The sequence below is a fragment of the Takifugu flavidus genome, chromosome 22, assembly GCF_003711565.1.
Source record: "Takifugu flavidus isolate HTHZ2018 chromosome 22, ASM371156v2, whole genome shotgun sequence".
Taxonomy (NCBI): domain Eukaryota; kingdom Metazoa; phylum Chordata; class Actinopteri; order Tetraodontiformes; family Tetraodontidae; genus Takifugu; species Takifugu flavidus.
The window spans coordinates 7,478,486-7,501,923 of record NC_079541.1 but is presented as its reverse complement, the minus strand read 5'-3'; the positions used below and the strand labels follow the sequence as shown (position 1 = coordinate 7,501,923).

At 49.9% G+C, this 23,438-nt stretch overlaps 1 protein-coding gene across 12 annotated transcripts in view; it reads right to left on the bottom strand.

Annotated features, from left to right (window-relative positions):
• The window catches only part of celf2 (cugbp, Elav-like family member 2), a 121,596-nt gene that overhangs the window by 94,656 nt on the left and 3,502 nt on the right, over positions 1–23,438 (bottom strand). For all 12 annotated transcript variants that reach the window (XM_057022156.1, XM_057022155.1, XM_057022158.1 and 9 more), the window contains exon 2: positions 2,567–2,602. In XM_057022156.1, the coding sequence (XP_056878136.1) occupies positions 2,567–2,602 (36 nt within the window). The remainder of the gene's footprint in view (positions 1–2,566; positions 2,603–23,438) is intronic.

Sequence of the window (23,438 nt, the reverse complement as noted above, 5' to 3'; positions counted from 1 at the left end):
CAACCGGGGAGGCAATAACGGCCTCAGCGCTCCGGGACGCCACATTGTGCGAATCCCTGTAATTACCGTCTCTGCTGTGTGTGACTCGGTGAACAGGAAGTGTGTTAAGTATCTATGTATCTCCCTCTCACACACACACCTGGTTCCTTTACACCAAATAAAGGCCTTCTGAGGGCGGTGGTGTTTATTCCGCCTCTGAGCTGGAGGCTGTTACAGACGCCGGTCGATGCTGCTTTGTGTCAGGCCCCCCTCCTTTCCTCTGTTTTTGGGATTCGTGCTCGGGGGCGGCGTCCTCCCGCCGCCTCAGGAGGTCACGTCAGAGCCGATGGTGGGTTTAGCAGCACATAATGACCGATGCTGAGAGGCGTCCTCGGAGCGGCTCTCGCTAATTATCAGCTCTGTCTTCAAAGAACATTATCAGCACAAAGACCTGCAATTATGCACACACTTACACACACGCACACACACACATGCACACAGGCGCGATCCCTTTGCACCCTTTTATCGCCCGTTTCAAACATCGGCTCTTTCTCCTCTCAAACTACTCCTCTCATTGATTATGTATACAAATATGCAGTGACCTCTGACCTCTGCGTTTAACCCCTCCCCGAAGAGCTGCTTCAGCTCGCCACCTAAACCGGGTTTAAATCCCGACTTTAGTCACGCTAGGTCGGTCCGCTCGTGACCCGTCTCCGTAGCCTTCATTTCCTGTTGTCTGTTTACCCATCCCCAGCTTTCCAATCCAAACCCCACCCTTTCTTTCAGCTCCCATGTTTCCACTTCTCCAATCACTGTCTTCCATTCCCCGCTCTTAGTCTTCCTCCTCCTCTTCCTCCGATGAGCCCAAAACAGACGCCTAAATAATGAGCCGGGTGTCAGTCAAACCGCCAGAGAGCTTCATTAGAGGAGGAGAGCGCACAAGATCAAATTACATGCCCGGTTCTCTTTTGTGTGATTGTTAGAGAGCGTGTGTGTGTGTGTGTGTGGTGTGTGTGTGTGTGTGTGTGTGTGTGTGTGCACATGTGTGTCAGTGATGGCGAGGGAGGAAATAAACACGCGTTCCAGAATGACGCAGCTGTGCGGAGGATTACCATACAGCGCACACCGCCGCCGCACGCGCGCGCACGCGCCGCTGGTGCGGCAGACGCAGCCTCGCCTGTTCCCTCCAATCACAGGCGAAAACAAAAGCTCGCTATTTTGCCTAATTATTTGCCGCCGCCGTCTTCATCGCCGCTTCCCGTTTCTGATACGAGCTGATTTATTCATCGGCCCGATTCGCCCGCGAATCCGAGGGGCTGGAACTACGTTGGGACTTTTATCATTAAGAATCCCTCCGCTCCATTGTGAGCGGGAAAAAAGGGCCAAATGACTTATTTAGCGGTTAAATCGATAAAAGCAATAATAAATAAAAGATAAGTTACATTTAAAGAGCGGCTCACTTACTTAAGGGAGTTAGAGTGCAGTCCGGCAGGATGCAGCCCATTAAAATCACATATTCTTTATATCACATAGATACCATCACTAAACGCTTTGTTTACAGGCGGAGGCACTTTGTCTAATTGTGGAATTCATAGAAAAGAATCATTTTATGAGCTTTTCTTTCCATTTTGGGGCGGTTCGACAGCAGATTTTGGGCTGTTCATCAGTTGTGGAGATGGATGGGATTGAGGTCTTCCTGGGGAATTATGGGGGATTGCATACTGTTGTTCATCTCGACTGCTGATCCAAAATAGTCACTCGCGCACAAAAAACCCGCCTACATTTGTCCGACGTGGAATCTTATTTTCGAAGGCCCCCCGTCAGACGCCGCAGTCGGTGCTGCTAGCATTGTCTGCTGCTAGCGTTAGCTAAATCAACCTTTTATTTCACCCAAACTTTAAATCAAAGCACTGACTCCGGGTCAAATGGGAGGATTCATCTCCGGAGCCGTTCCGACACGTTCAGCTGTGATATGAAAGTCACAGCCGTGATGATCTGGCTCATAAAGCCTTATAGGTTCTTCTTAGGTCTTTACGGGGATGTTATTAATGTTAACCAACCAGGTGAGTAGGGGTTCCTGCCCTCATTTTCCTCTCTGCTACCTCTTCTCGCGCTGGAAGGAATGATGGAGGAGAGGGGGAGCGGTGATGGTTTTCAGGGCAGGATATTCATCCTTTTCCTGTTAGCTCTGTCTCTGATGAGAAATAGATTCTGCTATTTTAAGATCAGCCCTTATTTAAACCTTCTTCTTCCCTTCTCCTCTCCCCTCGCTTGATCTGTCGCCCTGTCGCCGAAGGGTTTAGTTTAATGACCCTCCCCATCCGTAGATCCTCATCTCGTCACATTTCTCCCTTCCACCTTCCCTTTTCTTTGTTTTATCATTTCTCTCTCTCCCCCCATCAGTGCTTCTTATTTCTCACCTGTCCTTGCATGTCACCCCGGAACAGCACTAAGGCTAGAACCTCTGTAGATTTGCTCGGTGTTTTTAGCCTGAAGAGATAACCTGAACGCCCCGTTGCCGACGAGGGGGAAAAAAAGCGAGTGATGTGGGAGCAGGAGAGCGGAATAATAAAAGAAGTAACAGTACCTTTGAATGGCTCCAGAGAGGTCGCTGGCGTCCTGCCTGCAAGACAAAAACAGAAGATCTGTTTGAAGTCGTGAACAAAAGGTCAACTTTAACAGCTCCTTCCTGTTAATCGTTATTCTTTCGGACTGTATGCTGATGACATTCTACTGTTTTTATTTTTTATAATCCTCGGTTTGAACTCTCCTTCCTTCTTGAAGTCACCACCTCTGCTCCGCTTAAAAACTTGTCTCCGGTCACCAAATACTGTTTCAATGCTAACACAAGCCGCCAGGTTCCCCGGACGCGTTCTCCCATTTTATCAAGTATGCATCGGACGCGACTGGCCAGCGACAACATCGGCAGGAGCGGAAGGTACGTACGGAACTGTACGGACATCGGACATCGAAGCCGTTACTCCTGAAGTCTGTACCTGCTTCTTGAATAAACGGCTAACGGGTTTTATCCTCTCATTTACTGACCTCTTCAATATTCAACCGCCTGGATGTTTCACATAGGTTGTTTACTTCCAGCCAGTGGTTCCGCACGTGTCCAGACATGACAGCTGTCCTGCTTGTTTCGGAGCGGATGATAATTACGATGGCGTTTTCATTACGCGGGTTAGCTTTAGCCAGACTAAAAACAGTTGGGCAGTAAAAAAGGAAATATTTTTTTCTGGAAATATGGAGCAAACCATCAAAACACTAGTGAGGCAAAACACACAAACACGGAGCCATCTAAATAGTAAATTGGTCTCGTCTGTGCTTGGGAACAGTCGAGAAATTTGCTTGTTCCGCTGGGATTTCTCCATAATTCCCTGCTGTTTCCTCCTTTTTTCTGCTTCCCTTTTTGTTTTATCCTCCACTCCAATCCCCTCTCCTTCTACTGCATGTAAATAAATTGGTCCCCAGGCCCCAAGACTACACACTGTGTGTATCTGTGGGTGTGTGTAAAACACACATACAGGGATCCCTTCGTAGCTACATGGAATTAGCTCAAGTTAAAAAAAAAGAGCAAAAAAAACAACTTCCTTCTCCTCCTCAACATGCTGCCCAATCACATTCATCGTCACTCTTTGCATTTCAAAGACACACTCTTGTCTGTTTCATCTCCGACCACTCATCCTGTTATCCCACACACACACGCACACCCACCCACACACACACACACACTCTTAACAGCCACCTCCGCTTCAGTCCATTTTGCCGATGCCATGAATTATGAAAAGGGTAAATGGAGCATCAAACACACACACACACACACACACACACACACACACACACACACACACACACCACACACACACACACACACACACACACACACACTGTCAGTAGACACAAAAACTACCCAAACCATCTGTCATACTTATGATTAATCATACTTTCATACATGCATGCTAAATATCTTACATATCATCACTGTGGAGGCCCTCAGAGTTACAGTACAGTCAAATTAGTCTCAACGTTGATCAGATCGATCACAGCAAAAGGATCTTATGGGACGATCACATTTGGACTGTAAAGTAAAACGCTCAGAGTCGGAGTATCATTTGCCTCTTGTTAGCGCAAGTCGAGTTGAGTGGATCTGGGACACAACCGGGCTGGAAACAGACGGGAAATAGCATCCAGGTGGAAAGGATCCAGACTTATGCTTGACGATGGACCTTTTTTGGCAGCGTGTGTCTAAAAGCCCAGCACAGGCTCCTGCAGGCCTGGCGGAGACGTAAAACGGAGCTGAAGTGTGAGGGAATCCTCGGAGCCGTGGTGTAGGAGCAGGTGGCGGGACCCGACCGGTGCCCCGCCGGCGTACTTGGCCACACACTCGCACTGGTTCTACAAGGATGGAGACACAATGAGCCAGCTGTCATGGTTCGCCTGAATATTCCCAGTCTTCTCCCAGTCTGTCTCTCTGGTTTTGATAAATACAAACAGACACAGGAAGTGACACGCACCCTTCTGAGACTGGTGTTAAATTAGGACCAGTGGCACAAAAACAGGTGAACTGGGTCGTGAAATAGGTAAATGGTGTGGACGGAGACAGGCTTCATCCGAATCTACACTAGCCTGGCTAGCTAGCTGCCACTGCTAGCCTTGGTCACTGGGGGGGGGCTTGTAAAACTGACGGATCCAACGTTCGTTCTGACGGCTCCTCGCGGAACTAAGCGATATAAAGTTCTCTTTTTTTTATCAATCCATTTGTGCAATTTTTAACACTCCATTTTAACACCCTTCTACTTCTCACCTGCCGCCCGGCTTCACATAGCAGCCTCACAATCCCCCAACCAATCAACACATCCAGAAACGCCCGCGCCTCTTTTAACGCAGATAAATACGTTCACGCTCCCTCACTTACCCCCTCCCTAACCCCCACCCCTGAGACTTCCCGCCGCTTCCTCCATCTTATCTTCTCTCCAGGAGTGTGAGGCACAGATCCTGTTCCAGCTCTTCAGGTGATGCTCCCCCCCCCCCCCCCAACGGTTCTGAGGGCTTCACTGGTGGATCAGACCAATATGAAGGCTTCAGTGACGTGTGGAACTAGCCTAAAATAACCCTTCAGAAGCATTTTTAAGAAGATAAACCCACAGAATGAGGAGATTTAGTCACCGCGATGACAAATTATTCACACGCTTCATCGATAGTTTGTTACTTTATTTCATTTTATGTCACCGAGACGACTTTTGTTCTCCTAATCTAAACATTCCGGTCTGACAATTCTGATGATTTCTCCCAAATAAACTATTTTGTTAGCATGGCGACGGGGTCCTTTGGGTGCTATCACTCATCTGAAAGGTGTTTTACGCTTTATTTTATTTGAATTTGAATTCCACGGCGACGCAGAACAGCTGCTGCGATAAAAGCTATTTCTCCTTCTTTTTTTTTAGCGTTGGCATTTCGAAATGAACAATAAAACGTCACAATTGTTTTGAGAATCAGGCAGTAAAAAGCATTATTTTACAGTCTGTTCGATCAGCGCTTCAGATGGAACGACTCCAGTCTGATGCTGGCGTCGCTGCAATATGGCCATTACGCTGCAATAGGCGGCAGTAAAACCGTGCATGTGAGCGCTATAAAGAGCTGAACAAGCGCTCCAACAAGCTTCATTTACACGTCTGTGTGTGTGTGTGTGTGTGTGTGTGTGTGTGTGTGTGTGTGTTGGAGCTTGCATGTGTTTGTGACATATTGAGGACATTTAAGCACAGCGAGGGAACGACCTGAGCAGTAACGGCGTGGACAAAAGGGAGAAGTGGTAGTTGTGTGTTCGGCCTCATTTACCTCCTGAAAGGGTGTGTGTGGCACACTTACACATTTTGTGTGTGTGTGTGTGTGTGTGTGTTCATTCCCCTCCTTTTCTCCACCCCCATTTATTAACAGCCAACAGATCATCACCATTAGCCCAGAGCCCCTCACACAGGCAAATGAAGGCAGCATTAGGGCGGCCCCCGGCCCATCCCGCCCCCGTCACTGCACACAACATAAACGCAGAGGGTGGGGGGGGTACAACTCGTTAAAGTGAGACGCATGTGACACCCGTGCAAAGCCATTACAGTGAGTAAAATGGGACAATAGCGGGAGGGGGGGGATCATTAGGTGGGAAGTGAGGAATCTGACATCGTTCTAAGTTCAGTTCAGGGACCAAAAACAGCACAATGACTCTAAGTTCAAATAAAATCAGCCTGAAAACAGCCTGAAAGTCTCAATCCGGCTGGGGGTCGCACTCTGCCGGCACGTTAACTGTTAGCGGACAGCTGCAGCCTGACCCGATACTCGTGTAAAAAAAACTGCAGCGTTTATGATGGAAAACAGAAGAAAAACGCGTTAGCATGGAGTTTTGGAACAACTAGCAAATCCGACCTCTTGTTAGCTTGATATTAGCCTTCACGTTAGCAACTCACCACCAGACTAAAGAAAATGGTCATTCCCGCTATGAAAAGAAGCTAGTTGGGGCTTAAAATCCATTTAGCCTCATATTTAGCAGGTGAACACGTGGATACACCTATTTAAAATCGGCGTTCGGTGACGTTCACATGGCGAGCAGACCTGAGGTTTCCTTCATCATAGCGGAAATTCGCGACCGCCGATCAGAGCCGAACCTATAAAAACTCAGGTTGACCGCAGGGTGAAATAACCCGGGTGGAAATGCTAAAAACACTTTAGCATTACATGGAATAAAGTAATGTATAGTGTGGAGACGCTCTGCTCTGTGAAATATCCGAGGAATAAACTCCACTTCCTTGCTCCTAGTGGTCAGATGGACGCCAGCTTACGTTCCACCTCTAAACCAGCCGAACCAAGCGTTGTTGTCCGTGTGAGCGTGGAGCAGGAAATGGAATCAATACGGTGAATGCCAGCTCATCAGATCGGTCGGCGGCTCAGATCGCAAAAAATCTCAACCGCTAATCTCTTTAATAGTGTGATATTACTTTTTAATCCCGGTCTGATGCCTTTACTCTTTTCACTCGGGCAGTCTGTCGATGCCCGTCACAGCGTGTGGGGGGAAGGGGGGGGGCATATCAAAACAAAGTGGAAGTCAGGTGGATTAAAGCGAGCGCGAAGCAGACAGAAGGAAGGCGCTCGCAGCAGTAAAGGAAGAGGGATGGCGGGTTTATGGCGCGCCGCCGTTTCAAGTCTGGATTTACAGTGCGAGGGTGATGGACTGTGAGCGAGCGCGAGGCAATAAAGCGATGTCGATGAGGAGCGAGGACAAATTGATATGATCATAAGGCGTCGCATTAAAGACGAGCCCGCCATCTATCAGCGTGATAAAAGGCCTCCTTCGCGCTAACACCAACAGCGTCTGCATTGATCTCCATGCTTCACTCGGCCGACCACTAACCATTTATGATAACTATCATTATCCAGTTAGGAGGATGGAGACCGTCTATCAGCGCCGTCGCGCGCGGCGTTAAGGATAACGCGCCGCTAATTTGCGAAAAACCTGGCTGAGGCGGCGGACGAGTCTACCGATGACGCCTGAGAGGGGGGACGAGAGAGCGAAAGGAGCCTCGATGATGGTGGCAAAATGTGGTTTCAAATCACCTTTGAGCAAATCAGTGAATCAATATCAATTAGGCCCGAATGGACAACTGGCTTTGTTCTAACTAATGAAGTCTGCGGAGGATCCCGTCAGGCCCGACGGCCCAGCCCTGCTGCTCATTACCGCCCTGACGTCCCGGGAAAAAAGACACAGCCGACGTATGCAAACACAGGAGGCCCGACGTCTCCTCGCTCACACGCTCCGGCGTCAGCCGAGAAAATCTGCTCCGGCTGGCCGCCGATCGTTGACCTTTAGCGTGAGAGATATCGCGCGCGGGCTCCATATTGATCGACAAGATCTGAACGCAACGCGCTATCGATGCCGGCGCGGCTGTCTGGCGGGCTGCAAAATGTCATTACGAGCAATTACAATTTATCAACTAACAGGAAGTTTGCGCCGCGCGCGCGCACGTGCTGAATTGGCCATTTCCCCGCTCGCCGGCGGTGTCCCACACCAAAAGTTGCTGAAAGTTTGACCAGGTGTGCCGTTCCTGTAGCAGTTTAGATCTTGTTTTCACTGATCGACTCTCTCTCTCTCTCTCTCTGTGTCACACACACACACACGCGCGCGCACACACACTCACCAGCCCTGGCAGGCAGCATGTGGCGAGGCTGCTCAGGGTTGCCGTATCATTTTAAACATCCATCAGCGCTGCACCGATATCATATTAGCTCCTAATCTGCATACGGCGCCGACAGAATGACAAACGAGAGGGGGGCGAGAGAAGGCGCTCCCCTCCTCCCATCCATCGCAGCTCCTCCATGGCTGCCTCTTGCTCCTCTGCCCCCCCCCACCTTTTCTCCCCTCCCTCTCTTTATCCCTCCCTTCTAACCGCTAAAATTGGATCACGGGTGCTGACAGCGTGTGTGTGAATTGTTGCACTGTAATCACATCTTTTAAATGGGAGAAGGGATAAATCTGGGGGGGGGGGGCGACGTCCACTGGACTCACATTTAACACACACACACACACACACACATCTCCAGTTTAAACACTGAAATTATCGTTAAGTTCATCCTTAAAACGACAAACGTCCAATCAGCAGCAACCAAAAGAAGGATTCAAGGTCTGTGGCTCGCCGTCAAGCTCGCTCGCCCTGCCTGCCTCTCTCACAAGAGAGGGGGGGGGGAGCGTGACCCCCCCAGCCCACCGCCAAACACAGACATAACACTTTAGAGTCGAAAGGTGACATCATGGAGGGTCGGAACATTACTGAGGAACATGCTGGAACACAATGCCATGAAACCCAACGGGGGAGGGGGGAGAGAGAGGGGGAGAGAGGGGAGTTTGTGTTGGGGGGAGGGGGGCGAATGCAGGAATATCCTCAGATCTGAAGGCGAATCCCCCCTTGGTGGTGGTTCTGCCTGAGCGGCTGGTGCTGACACATGAATATTTCATGTTGTTGATGCTTAAATCCCATCATTTGTGATGGGGCGCGTGAGCGTGCACGGCGGCTCTCTGTGTGTAATCGTGCGTGCGCGTGAGCGTGTTGATCTATAATGCATAGTTTCTGTAAGTTCACTTGTGATACGGTCTGTGTTCCACTGCTGTGAGAGGCGTGGATGTATGTGTGTGTGTGTGTGTGTGTGTGTGTGTGTGTGCGCTTTGCAGCGCAGATCGGCCGCATTAGCTCATCCATATGCAACAGCGTGTGTGCTTGTGTGTGGGAGGTGTGGGGGTGTGTGTGTGTGGGGGGGACATGCACGTATGTCCGCGCTGATGCAGGAGGCCTCTCACAGCTCGGGATGGAGCCCGCTGAGCCAATTAGGTTCAGAAACTAGTTCACGGTCCCGTTTCTGGAACACAAAAGTGGAGCATAAAGACCTGGTTTGCACGGGCAGGGAGGTAATCTGGAACATCTGAGATGTCGCCGGTGAGGTCGGCCCCGCTGGTCTGTTATGCCGGCGGCGTAGTCGAGCTATGACGTGACCTCCAGTTCCCGCTTTCAGTTTGTCGGCTGTGATGCTAATGCTAACGCTAGACTGGCTCTCCGAGCTGGGAAAATGAACCCCTAATTTGCTGACTTTGCAGTACCTTTGCTCCAGCTAGCCACCTTTTAGAGCTCCGAGTGGACCCTGTCTCCACGCACACGCCACGGGAAATGAGAACAAATTGTCACTAAATAAATCAAGGTGGTAAATGTCTTTGTGGTCTGGAGGTTTATGTATTATTTATTATACTGGTCTGGTTTAATTTGCATCATTTGTGATGTTACCTAGCAGTTAGCGAGTCCATTTGATTTCATTAGTAGATTATGGCTTCATTAATGGATCCATTTATCTTCCACTTTCACTGGGCTCTGGTCTCTCTCAGAGAAGACCAGATCATTTCTCTTCCAGCTCAACCCTCAGGCTCAGCACTCCATCTCTCCTTCTCCCTCAGTCTCTCCTGCTTTCTCATCCCCCCCCCCTCCCCCCCGCAGGTGAGCAACACGCTCAAACCTCAAAAGGCTGGACTGACCAGCAAATATACAATTTCCTGGCTAAGAAATAACTAATCCGTCTGGAAGTAGCGGCTAAATGAATTCAGCTCCATGTTCTAAAGCTGTAGCAGGGAGGGCCTGGAACCCGGCGTTGTTCCGCCGCCGGGGAAAGTAAACAATTAGACACTGGGATGACTAATGAATTCTGTGATTAACGAGTGTGTCAGAGGTAAATCTCAACAAGACTGACACACCAGCACGTGTGTGAACCGGCTCCACGCTCGGCAGTGAGCTGCTCTTATCAACACGGCATTCAGGGCCGGATTGAAATGTTCCGCGCCTCCAAATTCCCTTTTTTCACCGCGAAACCGCCAAACATTTGTACCTTACCTGGGTAAGTGAAATAGCAGGAATATCCACTCCGATTGAGAGCGATAACGCACAAGCCTGTAGAGTGTGTGTGTGTGTGTGTGTGTGTATATACAGACATGAGCACCAGTGAGAATAAGAGTAGCTTGTAGAGTGAGTGTGTGTGTGTGTGTGTGTGTGTGTGTGTGTGTGTGGTGAGAGAGTCGAGATAAGACCAATCTGGTTTGTGTTACAGTGTCAGATAAAGACAGCAAGCGGTACGGGGGAGATAGTGGGAGAGGGTGGGGGGGGGGGGGGGGGGGGGGACGCTACTGTGAGTACAAGCTCGCTATACTTGCTAACATCTCACATTTACAATGATTTTGTTGACTAAAATATGCTGAATCCTGAAAAAAAAGCCAGTTGAAGACGGGACGCCGCTCTGGATGGAGTCAAAGCAAAAACCACACCTACAATAAATATTTCCCAAATACGATTTCTGCCCTCACGAGCTGAAAAGGTTTTGAGCGCTGGCTGCTAGACGTGTGTGTGTGTGTGTGTGTGTGTGTGTGTGCGCGCGCGGTGGAAAAGCGTTTGGACCGAATGACCTTCAGCACCAACACCCTCCGGCCCCCCCTGTGCCTGAACCTAGCTTAGCTTAGCATCCGACTGGCTGGCACATTGCACTAAATTACGCCGCATACAAAGAAACTTTCTAATCAAAGATCAAAGAAATGGTGAAGCAGGCCTGACAAGTATAGTGAGAGCATTCAGATGAGTGTGTGTCGGCGGGATTGACGGCCTGAGGCCACATTGTGGGCTGTAACGTGGGGGGGGGGGGGGGGGACAATGGGAAGAGGCAGGGGGTGCTGCTTCTGCCGATGTGTGTGAGGGTCCTGCAGTGGTGTAATGACTCCCCAAGGGATCAGGACCTGGTGCTGAGACTCTTCTATGACGCCCCACCGCCCGCTGACAGTGGGGGGGGGGGGCAGTAATTGGTGGACTGCCAATGGAATAAAGGCCGCCACCCAAAATTGAAGGTGGCATCAGAGATGTTCATTAGCCACATCCTACCTGCAACAAGCCACCCAACCATAGCACATGCAGGCGTCGGTGGTGGTGGGGGGGGGGGGGGGGAGGGCCAGACGGGCTTATTCAGTCTGACACGTCCAGTCACATCTCAGTAAACAAGCCGCCGGACCCCCGCACTCGAAAGCCGGAGCGGGAGTGACAGCTCCAAATCACACAGGACAGCTTGACTGACAGGTGGGTTCAGGCCGAGGGAGGGATGGAAATATAAAAAATAATAAGCTGTATATTACCCAGACAGGAGGGATGGGGGGGGGGGGGGAGAAAAAGGTTTCACTATACAGATGGTCAGGATCAAACACACTCCCGGTCCAGAGGTGTGAAGTTTTAATTCCAGCGAAGCTAATTGATCGTTAGTGTTAATATTTCAGATGGGCTTTAGAGTCGTTTGTATTTCATTTAATTCATTTCGCAGGGAAAATCTGCCAATTTGCCCTCTGCCCTGCCCCCGCCGACCATTTCAGGTAGACCGAACAGGAAGTTGTTTCAGCATTTGTGGAGAAACAGTTTGCGTGAAGCGGTGAAGGTCATCTGACTCAGCAGAAAAAAAAGAAATAATCCAGCCTTTTCCCAGATCTCTACTCTGTGAATGTCACAGAATTTAGTCTATTTTTCCTTTAAATATGATCTCTGAATTTACTGGGGTAGATTAGGACTGTACGGGGGGGCAGAAAATAGGGCAGAGGATGGAGAGAAGAGGTGAGAAATGGAGGGAGAGGGGTTAAACACAGGAGGATAGGAGAATGGGGATGAATTCAATATATTTTTAATCTAGCGGATGTAATCAGATTATGCGTCTGCCAGGAGCGACGGATCTCATAAGGAATAACCAGTTTCCGGGCAGGAAGGGGAAGCGGCGTGGCGAGGAGGGGCGGCGGAGACGTGCACTTTGGCTGGCCGATCTACATCGACACTGACAGATTCTAATAAATGTGCTGGGAGGTGCCCAGAGAAACACAATGCCGTGTAATCATTTTATCATGACAAACCGGAATTCCAATGCTGTCCCATGTGAGCCCAGGCGGGGAAAATTGAATTAACAGTGAATTGCTCATGCTTGGGGAATGGAGAAAAAGGGGGGGAATAAAAGAAACGAGAGGGAGATGAGTTAAAAAAAGAGGGAGGGGAAGAAGAGGGGAGGATTTGGCCTGCTTTAGTTTTGGCAGCGTGCGTGGACTCTTGGGGCCCCGGTGGTTTCATATAGCAGCTCTGCTTTCAGCCGCTAACAACGCTAACTCAAAGATCCCAGCATGACTTTATGGGGAATAAAACTCATTACACTCCAGTTAAATGAGACGGAGACGCCCGCAAGTATGGCACGCATCTGCTAACATATGTCCAACCACACATGCAGGTGTTAGCATAACGTTGAGCTCCCGAGATGACAGGGAGGCTTGTGGATCAGCGGCGGTTTGGTGACCGCGGAAGCCAAAATGATCCCTGTGGCTTTGGCCAGTTCACCTCAGCAGGCATTCAAACATCTACTTTTGTGGTACGGCGCGCTTCCAGTCATCCTTGAGGTGGTTGAATTAAGTGGACCAAGCTGCTTTAAAGATTTCCTTCCTGTAAATCTTGAGTGCGGCGTGTAAAGATCAACTCACCCAGGAACCAAAAAAAATCCATACATGTGTTTTAGATTTCCATCAGATGAGCCCGTGGAGGGTTTTGCACCAGCAGCTGTTACATAAACATCAGTGCTGCCTAAGAGGAGTCTGTGTATACCGTTTAGCTAGCGACTAAGTGGCGCGTACGTGGTGTTAATAAATGAATATGTTAATAAATGTTCTTAGACAGGCTTATGCTACGCTAGGTTTTTGTTATAAGGCTTATCTTCCAGGCTAATGTGCATAAAACTAAAAAGGACAGACTGATGCACTTTGCAAATGCTAGTGCGCTAACTGATGAATATGAGGTTCTGGAATGATTAAAGGCTGAAGCTAAAAGGGCACTTATTCTTGACTCTTGAATTTCTTTAATCTTAGCCTACACCTCATCTGAATTCTTAACTCCATTCTTAAATCCGAGCCCCTTGAGGAGGTTCAGTAAATGTCTCCACTTTGATGGAATTTGCAGTTTCTTTATCTCTGTGGAGGTTTTTGGTCCACTTGAGGAAAGGTATAAAAGATCACACACAGAACATAATCTGCCGCTGCTGTGACTTCAGATTAGGGCCTGTCAGGTTGATACGTACATGCGAACGCGCTAACGCGACCCAAACGGGATGTGCAAGCTAACATCGTCCCTCTAATTCTTCGGACGGTTATTTTTTTTCCCCTCCTCTCTGCTGTCACTCTGTTGCTCCGTAATCATCAATATTACAGCTTTGACCTGGGCCAATGAGGATGAGGCAGGGATTTGCATAATTAGCCCCACTTGGAGGACAAGTCCCACTCCAGACGCCGCGAGAGCGTCTCCAGTGGGCTCTGCTCACTTTCACACGGGAGACGGCGGAGTTAGATAACCGCGAGGACGAGCTGACAAAAGGGAGTGTTGTAGGTTTGATGATGGAGGAATGTTGCCCCGGGAAGGAAAGACGAGTTTAGGAACTTGGAGATGGGGGGGGGGGGAATCACAGGAGGTGCCTGAGAGTCAGAGCAAATCTGCTGATATGGCTTCAGTCACAGGAATAAAGTCAAAGAGATTATAAAAAACAATTATTCAGGCACAGGCCGCTAAGTTAGCAGCTAACCCAGTGAAGAAGAGCCATGGTAATGGAGTTAGCAACCGCAGGGGACAAGAACAGGGACAGGAAGCAGCTCTAATAGTCATAACATAGACCAGCAGTGGTTTGGCCACGCCCACTTTCTAAATTTAAATTACCATGACAACAGGGCACTGAGATTAATAAAGGTGCAGAAAAGATGCCGTGGTTGATGTTGCTGCCACACACACACACACACACACACACACACACACACACACACACACACACACACAGGTTCAAGTTAAACAAACATGCATGCATGTCTTTATTTGGACTGCAGGAAGAACCAGAGGAGCCTCAGACACATGGAGAGAACATGTAAACTCCACACAGGAAGAGCTGCAGCTGGGGATCCAAACCAGGACGTTCACACGGGGAGGCAGCGACTCCCTCTGAACTGGTGTTTCAACACATTTAAAGCGGCGCTTAAAGGGGTTCTCACCAGCGGATGAATGCAGCTGAATCTGCAGAAGAGGTCGATCTGAAATCCAATCCGAGGAACATAAATATCTAAAAGGACATTTGTGGACGCTCATTTCACCGAAAGCCGTTGCCTGGAAATGTGGGAAATGTCAGTTGTTTGACAAATGCTTCCCCCCTGACATTTGTCGCGTCACTGTTTCATTGATAAAAAAACCCCTCTGCCTTAAGCAAATGTTAAACTTTTGGATTGAAGTTCCTTTAAAGCCTCCACCGAGGCGTTAAAAGTCAATACGGAGCTGCCGGTGTTAAGAGTCCTGCTCACAAAGGCGACTATTGTCGCTGCGACAAAGCAGGGAAACGGTGGCGACTTTATCTCGGTGACGGCAGAATTATGTTCTCTTCAAAAAGCACCATTAATCCAGAAGTGTTGGATTGGTGGCAGAAGGACAAACATCAGATTTGCAAAGCAAAGAGAGGGATGACAGGATGGAGGGATGGGGCGGAGAGCAGATGTGCAGACAAACACCATTAAGGACGGCGGCGCCGCCGGGGCAGGCACGCGATGTGGTCGAACGCCTGTGGGCTTTATCACACCTCTCACCTGTGTTGCCCCGCCCCCACATTTACATCTTTAACCCCTCCCACACCATAACACATATTTGACCACACCCACGCTGGTTTACAGATATTTAACTCCGCCCACACAATAATATGACCACATACATTTATCCTCTCCCACACACATCGACACGCATTTGACCCCGCCCCAATGTTTACATACATTTAACCCCTCCCACATACATCGACACGCATTTGACCCCGCCCACATGTGTTCACATGTATTTGACCCTGCCCCAATGTTTACATACATTTGACCCCTCCCACATACATCGACATGCATTTGACCCCTCCCACATACATCGACACACATTTGACCCCGCCCACATGTGTTCACATGTATTTGACCCTGCTCACGCACACGTGTTTATATTTACGCCCTGCTCAGTGTTAACAGAAAAACGTCTTCTTGAAGTAATGTTAAGCTGAACCTGGTTTTATCATCACTGTTTGGGTTTCGCCATGGTTACGGCGAGTGACGCGCCAGCGGGCTCCGGCTGGGTGATAGCGTGCTCCAACGGTTAGATAAATGAAGCTGGGTGCTCTCTGAGAACGAGGAGACGGTTACGTAGGCTCAAGTCTGACATGTTTGATGCATGAGAACGCCGTTGTCTCATCACCGCGTGTCACCGAGGACGCCAGCGGCTGACGGAACGCTTTTCCACCGCGGAGAACCTTTCCATTCGGAGATATTTCCCAACACGGAACAGACCCCGGCTCAGGGATTGTTATGTTGTAGACGAGGGGGGTGGTGGGGTGGGGGTGGGGGCGCTGGAGTCATCAGGAAGCGGCGCCGTGCGTCCGAAGCAAACAGCCAAGCAACGAAGGTGTCAGCGGAGCGTCACTTCCCCTCTGCTCCAGCAGGGTTCAAGATCGGGAGAGCAGCAATTGACCCACGAAAACGTCTCCTCTGCTCCACAACATACTTGATTAGGGTCTGAGGACCGCCCCTCCCACACACACACACACACACACACACACACGCACACACATACACACACACGCGCGCGCAAATTTACATGCAGTGGTCAGACCGAATCAGGGAAAGTTTCAGTGTGTGTGTGTGTGGTGTGTGTGTGTGTGGGGGGGGGGGTATTGATTAACGAGCGCGGGCTCTTACAGCAGGGTCAGTGTGTTTAACAGTAATCTGTAGATTTATGATGCTGGACGCTCGTGGACATTTGAGACTTCACACCTGCTGGTCGGGGCCGGCTCCGGCTCCAGGACACATCCGGGCCAGCCTCCCCGTGGTTCAAGCTGTAATGTCGGCACCACGATGGAAGACGTGGATCCAATATCCTGCTGTTTTGTTTAAAATGTACCTCTTCCGGGACATTAAGGATCACTTTTTATCCCAGAATGCCCTGAAACGCCGGCCTCCATTACCTCCATAACCAGTTGCGTGACTCACTGGCTCCAGACTCTGGATGCCTTGGATGAAATGTGGAAGTGGAGCGTGAATGCTGGAGAACCGGACCTCTTCCCTCCGCATTTCTCTCCGCTTGAGTGGATTTTGTCGAATCAAACGGTGGAGGAGTGTAAAATGGTGACAGCTGGAGCTCACCTGTCAGATCCATAGAGGAAATCCAACCGGGCTCAGAACCAGGAGCTGGTAACTACGCTGCTAATAGGACATTTGATGGACTATATCGGCTGCGGATCAGCTCAGCGGTCACAGATCCAGTCTGACGGGTGACTCCATCACCGTGGATCCGTCTGTGAGATTATTGGCGATCAAATGGACAAACCTGACTTGAACCGGCCCACGTTAGCAGTGAGCTAATAGCTTTAGCCTCCTTCAGCTCTCTCCATCCCAGAGAGCTTTAATCTCCCAGCAGGCCTCAGGGCGACCTATCCATCACACATTTACATACATCTGCATATTTCCCATTAGGCTCCACTTGTTGCCTGTTCACAGCAAACTCAACAGTAATAGTCCTATCACCCCCCCCCCCCTCACCTCTCCATCCCCTGTTCCCTCTTAGCCATCTCTCTCTCTCTCTCCCTCGCTCTCTCTGATCAGACCTCCAATCTGATCAGAGAGACAAAGGCGGACGCTCCCCGTTAGCGCGGCGTGCTAGCTATAGCAAACCATCTGGGGCTACAGACAGCCTCCAGCCTGAGAGAACACAATAACAAGAGCGAATAAATGAATTCAGCGCACAATGACCAGGACTGAAACAGACTAATTAGATTAATTTGTGATCAACTATTCAATTAGAGCCATTCAGCTGCGGCGCTCAAGAGGTATGGAAACATGCAAATGAGATGTGTGAACACAAACTGGAGGCAGGGGAGCTGGCATGAATCCGTGGAAGACCGGTTGAAGGTTTGCTGGGTGTCGGGTCGCGAAGGCCAACATTTCAGGGGTGGGGGGGGTGAAAACCATCGCCTGGTGTGACTCCTCAAACCCAGAAGAGCTGAAGGCGGCGGCGTTCCTCAGGGCTGCTTCCTCACCTTTCTCACCAATCAGGCTCCCGTCTCAGAGTGTGAATGCGGACCAACCTTCAGCATGTAAATGTGCTTTTAATTGTGTTGGTTGTGGAAGCATCGTTAAGTACCGGCGGTAAAAATACATTTCTTAATGCGACTTAGTGATGCCCGGCAAATCTAAGACCATCAAGCGAATTAATGAGGGTGAGCGACGAGCACATTAAGAGCGGAGCTGGAGCGCAATCGTAAACAAATACATATCTCTCAACTAGACATCGGGGACGATATAAGAAATACAGTTTTGCGTCTGCAGACCCGCTAGGCTAGCGGCTCCTCCGCTCTCCTACACGTGCGAAGACGCAGAGATGCTTTTCCTTCAGCGTCCCACTGCTGCTGTGAGAAAGCTTTCAAAGTGGGGGGAGGACGGGGGAGGAGGGGACACGATGAGGAAGTGGACGACCAGAAACCTGGTTATTAAAAGCCGTCTTGCGAGGATAACTCTGCTGTTGTTAAGTACTCCTTCAATTATTAAAGGCATTGGCGCTTTCATCCGCCGGCGCGTTAATACGGCTCTAACGCACGCTCTTGCCCCTCTCCGGCACGCACGTGTGCGCAGTCCTGCAGGGGACATGTCGGCGCTGTGTAAAGGCATGAAGGGAGGGGCCGCAGAGAGTACAATAAGTGGAGAAAACACACTCAGGAAGAGGCTCGATTTTATTTTTCAGCAAAGCCAGCCGGCCTCTGGGGGGAGCTGCAGAGTTGCGCTAACAGCCGACATCGCTCACGTCAGGGGCATTTTTCTCGACTGTCAAGTGGCCGTCAAGCCCGGGCAATAAAAGAGAGGCGATAAGGAGAGAGATGTGAGATAGTTGGGACTGAGCCGTGGGCATTGAGAGAGGAGCAGAACGCTTTAAGGGTGTTATCCTGCCTCCAAATGTTCCCGCGCTTCCGATGAGATGGGCTCATAAGACAGATTAGCAGCGCAAATGTTGCTCGGGAAAAGCTGGCACTGGGAGGAATCCCAACACGCCGCCGTCGGATACGCCGGCATGCGTTGGAGAGGGATGGTGCCGGGCGGCTCCGCATTCTTCTGCGGCGCTGTCACGGGAGGAGACGTCTCCGAGCGTCGACGCGCGGGGCACCGCAGGGGTTCTCCGAAGTTTGAGGATCTGAGAAGGTCCGCGGGAGGAGGTCCTTCTCTTCATTCCTGATATTTGGGTTTTCCAAGCAACAGGTTCATTCCGAGCTGGCCGTGCTGAAGCTGATGTCCTCAAAGACGTAACAAAGGCAAGAAGGGATTACTACACTGATTCTAATTGTTAATTCTTATTCAAACTAATGATTTCAGACCGATGCCGTGGCCCTATTAGAGACACGGATGTCCAGGCATTGTCCCCATTGAAAGTTAGCAGTGGACAGAATGCTGGGCTGAGCGGGGCCCGCTGCTTATCGACCACGGACCGGGGCGAGATGGGACAAGAGGCACTGAGGCGTGCTGATGACCGTCCCCGGGGACGCCTGTCCAATTACAGCTTGAAATGAGCCGGGAGAGCAGCGAGATTGGGCTGGGCGATGATGAAAGGTGGGAGGCGGGAGGCTTAGAGCCGCAACGCAAGGGGGACAAAGGATATGAGTAGCACTTGAAATTAATGGGGCAGGGTGGAGCGGGACTCCCAGGGGCGAGCGGGGGGCCTGCCGACGGCATTAACTCTGCGCTCGTGAAGCCATTAGGGGGCAAGAGTCTCTGGACGGGCGGCCGACGATGGTTCCCCGTGCAGCTGATGGGCCGAGCTGGCGCTGGGAGCCGTTTGGAATGTGGAAGCGGGTGATGTACGGCGAGTTAACTGCGCGTGACGCCATTAGAGGAAGCCGCGCCACCCCCGCCGCGCGACAACAACTCGTGACATCTCCGAAACGCGAACGCACGAGAAATCCCGGATTGCCCGGGCCGCGCCATTCCGATCACGTAGGAGCTGACAGGGTGAAAGATTTCAGAAGAGATTTTAATAAGCGCTGGCGTTCAGAGGGTTTTCATTTGAAATGTCATATTTGGACGAGGCCGCTTCAAGAGCTATTAGCCAACAACGCCCCGCGTCTATAAAAGAGCTCTTCTGTGTGTGATTGCCATTTAATAGCCAGCCATACGTTCACGCTCCGGTCCTGCTTTAATGCCGCGCTGCTCCCGGGACCCGGTGAGCAGAGACAACTCGAGGCCTCCAACCATCTCGGCCAAATTACCGTCATCTTCCAAAGTGCGGCGTCGAGGGGCTGAGATGAAATGCTGACATAATGCTGCCGCGGCGGAGCTCATTGCCTGCGCGTGGCCACGAGAAACAACCACGAGATGTGACACAGACGGGAGTGATAACGCCGAGTCTCAACACACGGTAGAATTACAGCGATAAATCTGCTTTTATTGCACTTCCTCTGCATAGCTGTGCTCCTTTAACGCTGCTGTGTTGCCCGTAATTGTGGCACAATTTAACACGCTTGCACCAGTGCGGGCGATGTGTCCGAGTAACCACGGCAACGGACAGCAGGTTTATGCAGAAAAGATCAGAAAATGTTTTGTTTGAAACTACAGCGTCACGGTTCAGAGGAAGCCTCCGAGAAGGAAAGCGACAAATAAAACTAGCGCGTTCACGTCACGTTTGCTGGGTCGTTTTGGTCACTTTTTGATCTATTCCCATTATTTAACAGCTTTGATTTTAGATTTAATGCTCATTTAGGAGGAGACAACGGCGCAACGTGGCCATTTAATAAGCTTTGTTGTTGAGCAACTCCAACAAAGTTACAAATCATGGACGTGATGAGCCTGAGACGGGTTGATGGTCCGGGCTTGGTGCTTTCCTGGAGAGAATAAGTGATGATGTTTACTTTGGAATTTTATTTTTATACTCGCGCCATTTCGAGGAGGCCGATATGAAACTGCAGGGTGAGATGGGACTTCCTGTTTTATCTGCATGTTTCTGTCTTGGTATCTCTCTCTCTCTCTCTCACACACACACACGCACACACACAGACAGAGTGGAAAAAAGGTCTTTGTTGCCTTTATTTCTTGTAAACTCTGATATTTTAACAGCGACACTGTCTAATTGCACGGTGGAGGGTTTTCGAGAGCTGCTCCACTGAAAACTGGAGATTTGTCGTGGAAGACGTTAGCTAGCAGCAAACTGGTCGCATGTCGAGCGGTGAATGTGAACCGACGCAGTGTGAGCCACTTCTCCTGTTTCATCCAAAAATGCGAGTCTTGCTCAAGCGCTTGACTTGTTTTGCTAACGGCAACTTTTTCTGTTCCACATTTACGCTGCTCGTATGGAAGAGGTCGACGCGAGAGTGTGTTTGGGTCTGAGCGAAGAGTGGGGGGATAAATACATTCCATGCTGGACTCAGCAGTCTGTTTGTGGCCACGTGCTGCTGCCCTGATTTTAGCGTAAAGAACAGGTTACAGATGTGATTTTGCCTCTGCTGACCCTTCAGTCCTACCAGGCGAGGGAGGGGGGGGGGGGGGGGGGGGGTTCCATTCTTTCACACAGATGTAACAGCTCAGAATCTGGAGTGAATCAGCTCTGTTACATCACAAATATTCCCGATTTCTGGGCTCCACCCTGCAGAATCCTTCCTAAACTGCAGAAATTGGGCCAACTCGCTGGTGTCACGCACCGCCTGGAAGGGTCCTGTTTACATCACCATCCTGCTTTCCGTGAGTTATTCCTGCACTTGGTCCTCTTTTGTGGGTCGCCATCTGCACCCCCAGTCCTCCAGGAGCGGGACGAGCGTGTCGGACGAGTGTGTCGGAGCTTATACCTCTTTCTCTCTATTCACAGGCCAGCCATAATTCATTAGCTCTCCCTCTCATCCTCCCTCTCTCTGCGGTGTGACCAATGCTGGTTTCTGAGAGCCGGTTGCAGAATGAAGGTGCTGACAGTCGATACTTCGGACCAGCGTTCGGCAAATACCGCCATTTTCATGCCAGACCTCATTCAAGAAAAAAAAGCTTATTTTCAACCGTGAAGCAATGAAATTTCCCACTGAAGCCACGGACAGTTTTAGGAATACTGGAAAATTAGAGTCAGTCATTCTCCTTCTCATCTGTCAGCCTGTTAACAGGAATTCGCGATGCTGCTGTAATGTTCTGCTTCATCTGCATTGTTCTTTAATCGTCTCCGACTGGACGTCGACTTTAAGCGCAACTAAATCTGCTGCCCTCTTGTGGTGGGAGGTCACTTGGAATACGTTCCAAAATCCCATCGGGTTTTAGGAAGCTAATTTCTTCCGCCCGCCACCAGAGGGCGCTGCCTTGGGGGGGCATTTGGCGCAGTGACGCTAATGTTGCACCAAAAATGGTTCACCATTTATTAGCGACCCACTCCAAAACAAGATATTAAAGTTTTCTCGTAAGGCTGCAGCCTGCTAACACCAGATCTATTATCATTACCATGACAATTATCATTAACATATGAAGACAATAAAGGAGGAGACATTCAAACCGGGGAAAGACGGCTCCTCTCACCGCCTCCGGTGCTGCACAGCTTCAGTCTGACCCACTGATGTGAACCTTGCGAGTCCAAACACTCGCTGGGATTGGTCAGTTTTCATTTGGCCTCTGGTCATGCAGCGTGTGCATTTCTTTTGGTCTTTTTTGGCTCCACTTGGAGCATCCGTCAGTCTCACACTCTCAGGCGTGCACACACACACACACACACACACACACCACACACACACACACACACACAACACACACACACACACAGATTTAATTCCTTTTTTCTTATTTTCGCCAGGCAGAGTGCCAATGTTTTCCTTTCTTCACTGACTCTACCCCCTCCTGTCCCATCCCCTCCCCCCCTCCCCCCCTCCCCCCCTCCTCTCCCCCCAACCCACTGAGCTTTCTGTTTTAGTCGTGAGTTAAAGCTGTTTATATCACTTTTTCTCCTTCTACTCAACCCGTTTTCCTCCTCATGTTTTCCTTCCCTTTTGGTTACATGTGTGTTGAAGATCGGTGTGTGTGTGTGTGTGTGTGTGTGGGGGGGGGGGGGATAATGGCGGGGGAAGGAATCGGTTGGAAGGGAATCTGCAGCGAATAATGACCGAGGTGAAGGGATGAAAAGAGAGAAGGTGGAGGAGAGGGTCTCACAAAGCTTCTTAATGACTGACTGTCCTGAGAAAAAAGAATAAAGTACAGCACTCCAAGCACAACATTGATTAGCAACTAAAACGTGCGTGAATGTGTGTGAGTGTGTGTGTGTGAGTGTGTGTGTGTGTGTGTGTGTGTGTGTAATTGGAGAGATAGCTGGTGAAACAGAATAAGAGAGATAGAGCACTCTGCTCCAGGTGGTGCATTATTAAACAAATTTGTCACTTTGGGCCAATGGTATTAAAACTGTGTGTGCGCGCACGTGCGCACGTGTGTTTGTTTGTCTGTGTTTGAATGAGTAGTTTATTTAAAATGAAAAAAATAAATAGCAGAGCAAATCTGCATGAAGAAAGAAAGAATGTTGCTATGAGTGTGATGAACATTACTGATTCACTGAGTCAACACGTGTAGTCACGTCTATACTGGCAACATGCAATCACACGCGCACGTGCACACACATCGCCTTTTAAAATTCCTGCGTTGCCGCTAACATGAGCTCTAATTTGCAGAGGAAGTTAAAGGAAAGCAGCCAAGGCGTGACTGTGTTGTCACGATATCCCAGAATGCACCACAGAAATCAAAGCGCTAAACATCCATGTTAAGACAACAGCCAGAGCCAACAGCAGGTTAACTCCAGTCCAGACCCTTATTACTTCCTGCCATCAGTGGGCCCGTGGGCGTTGCT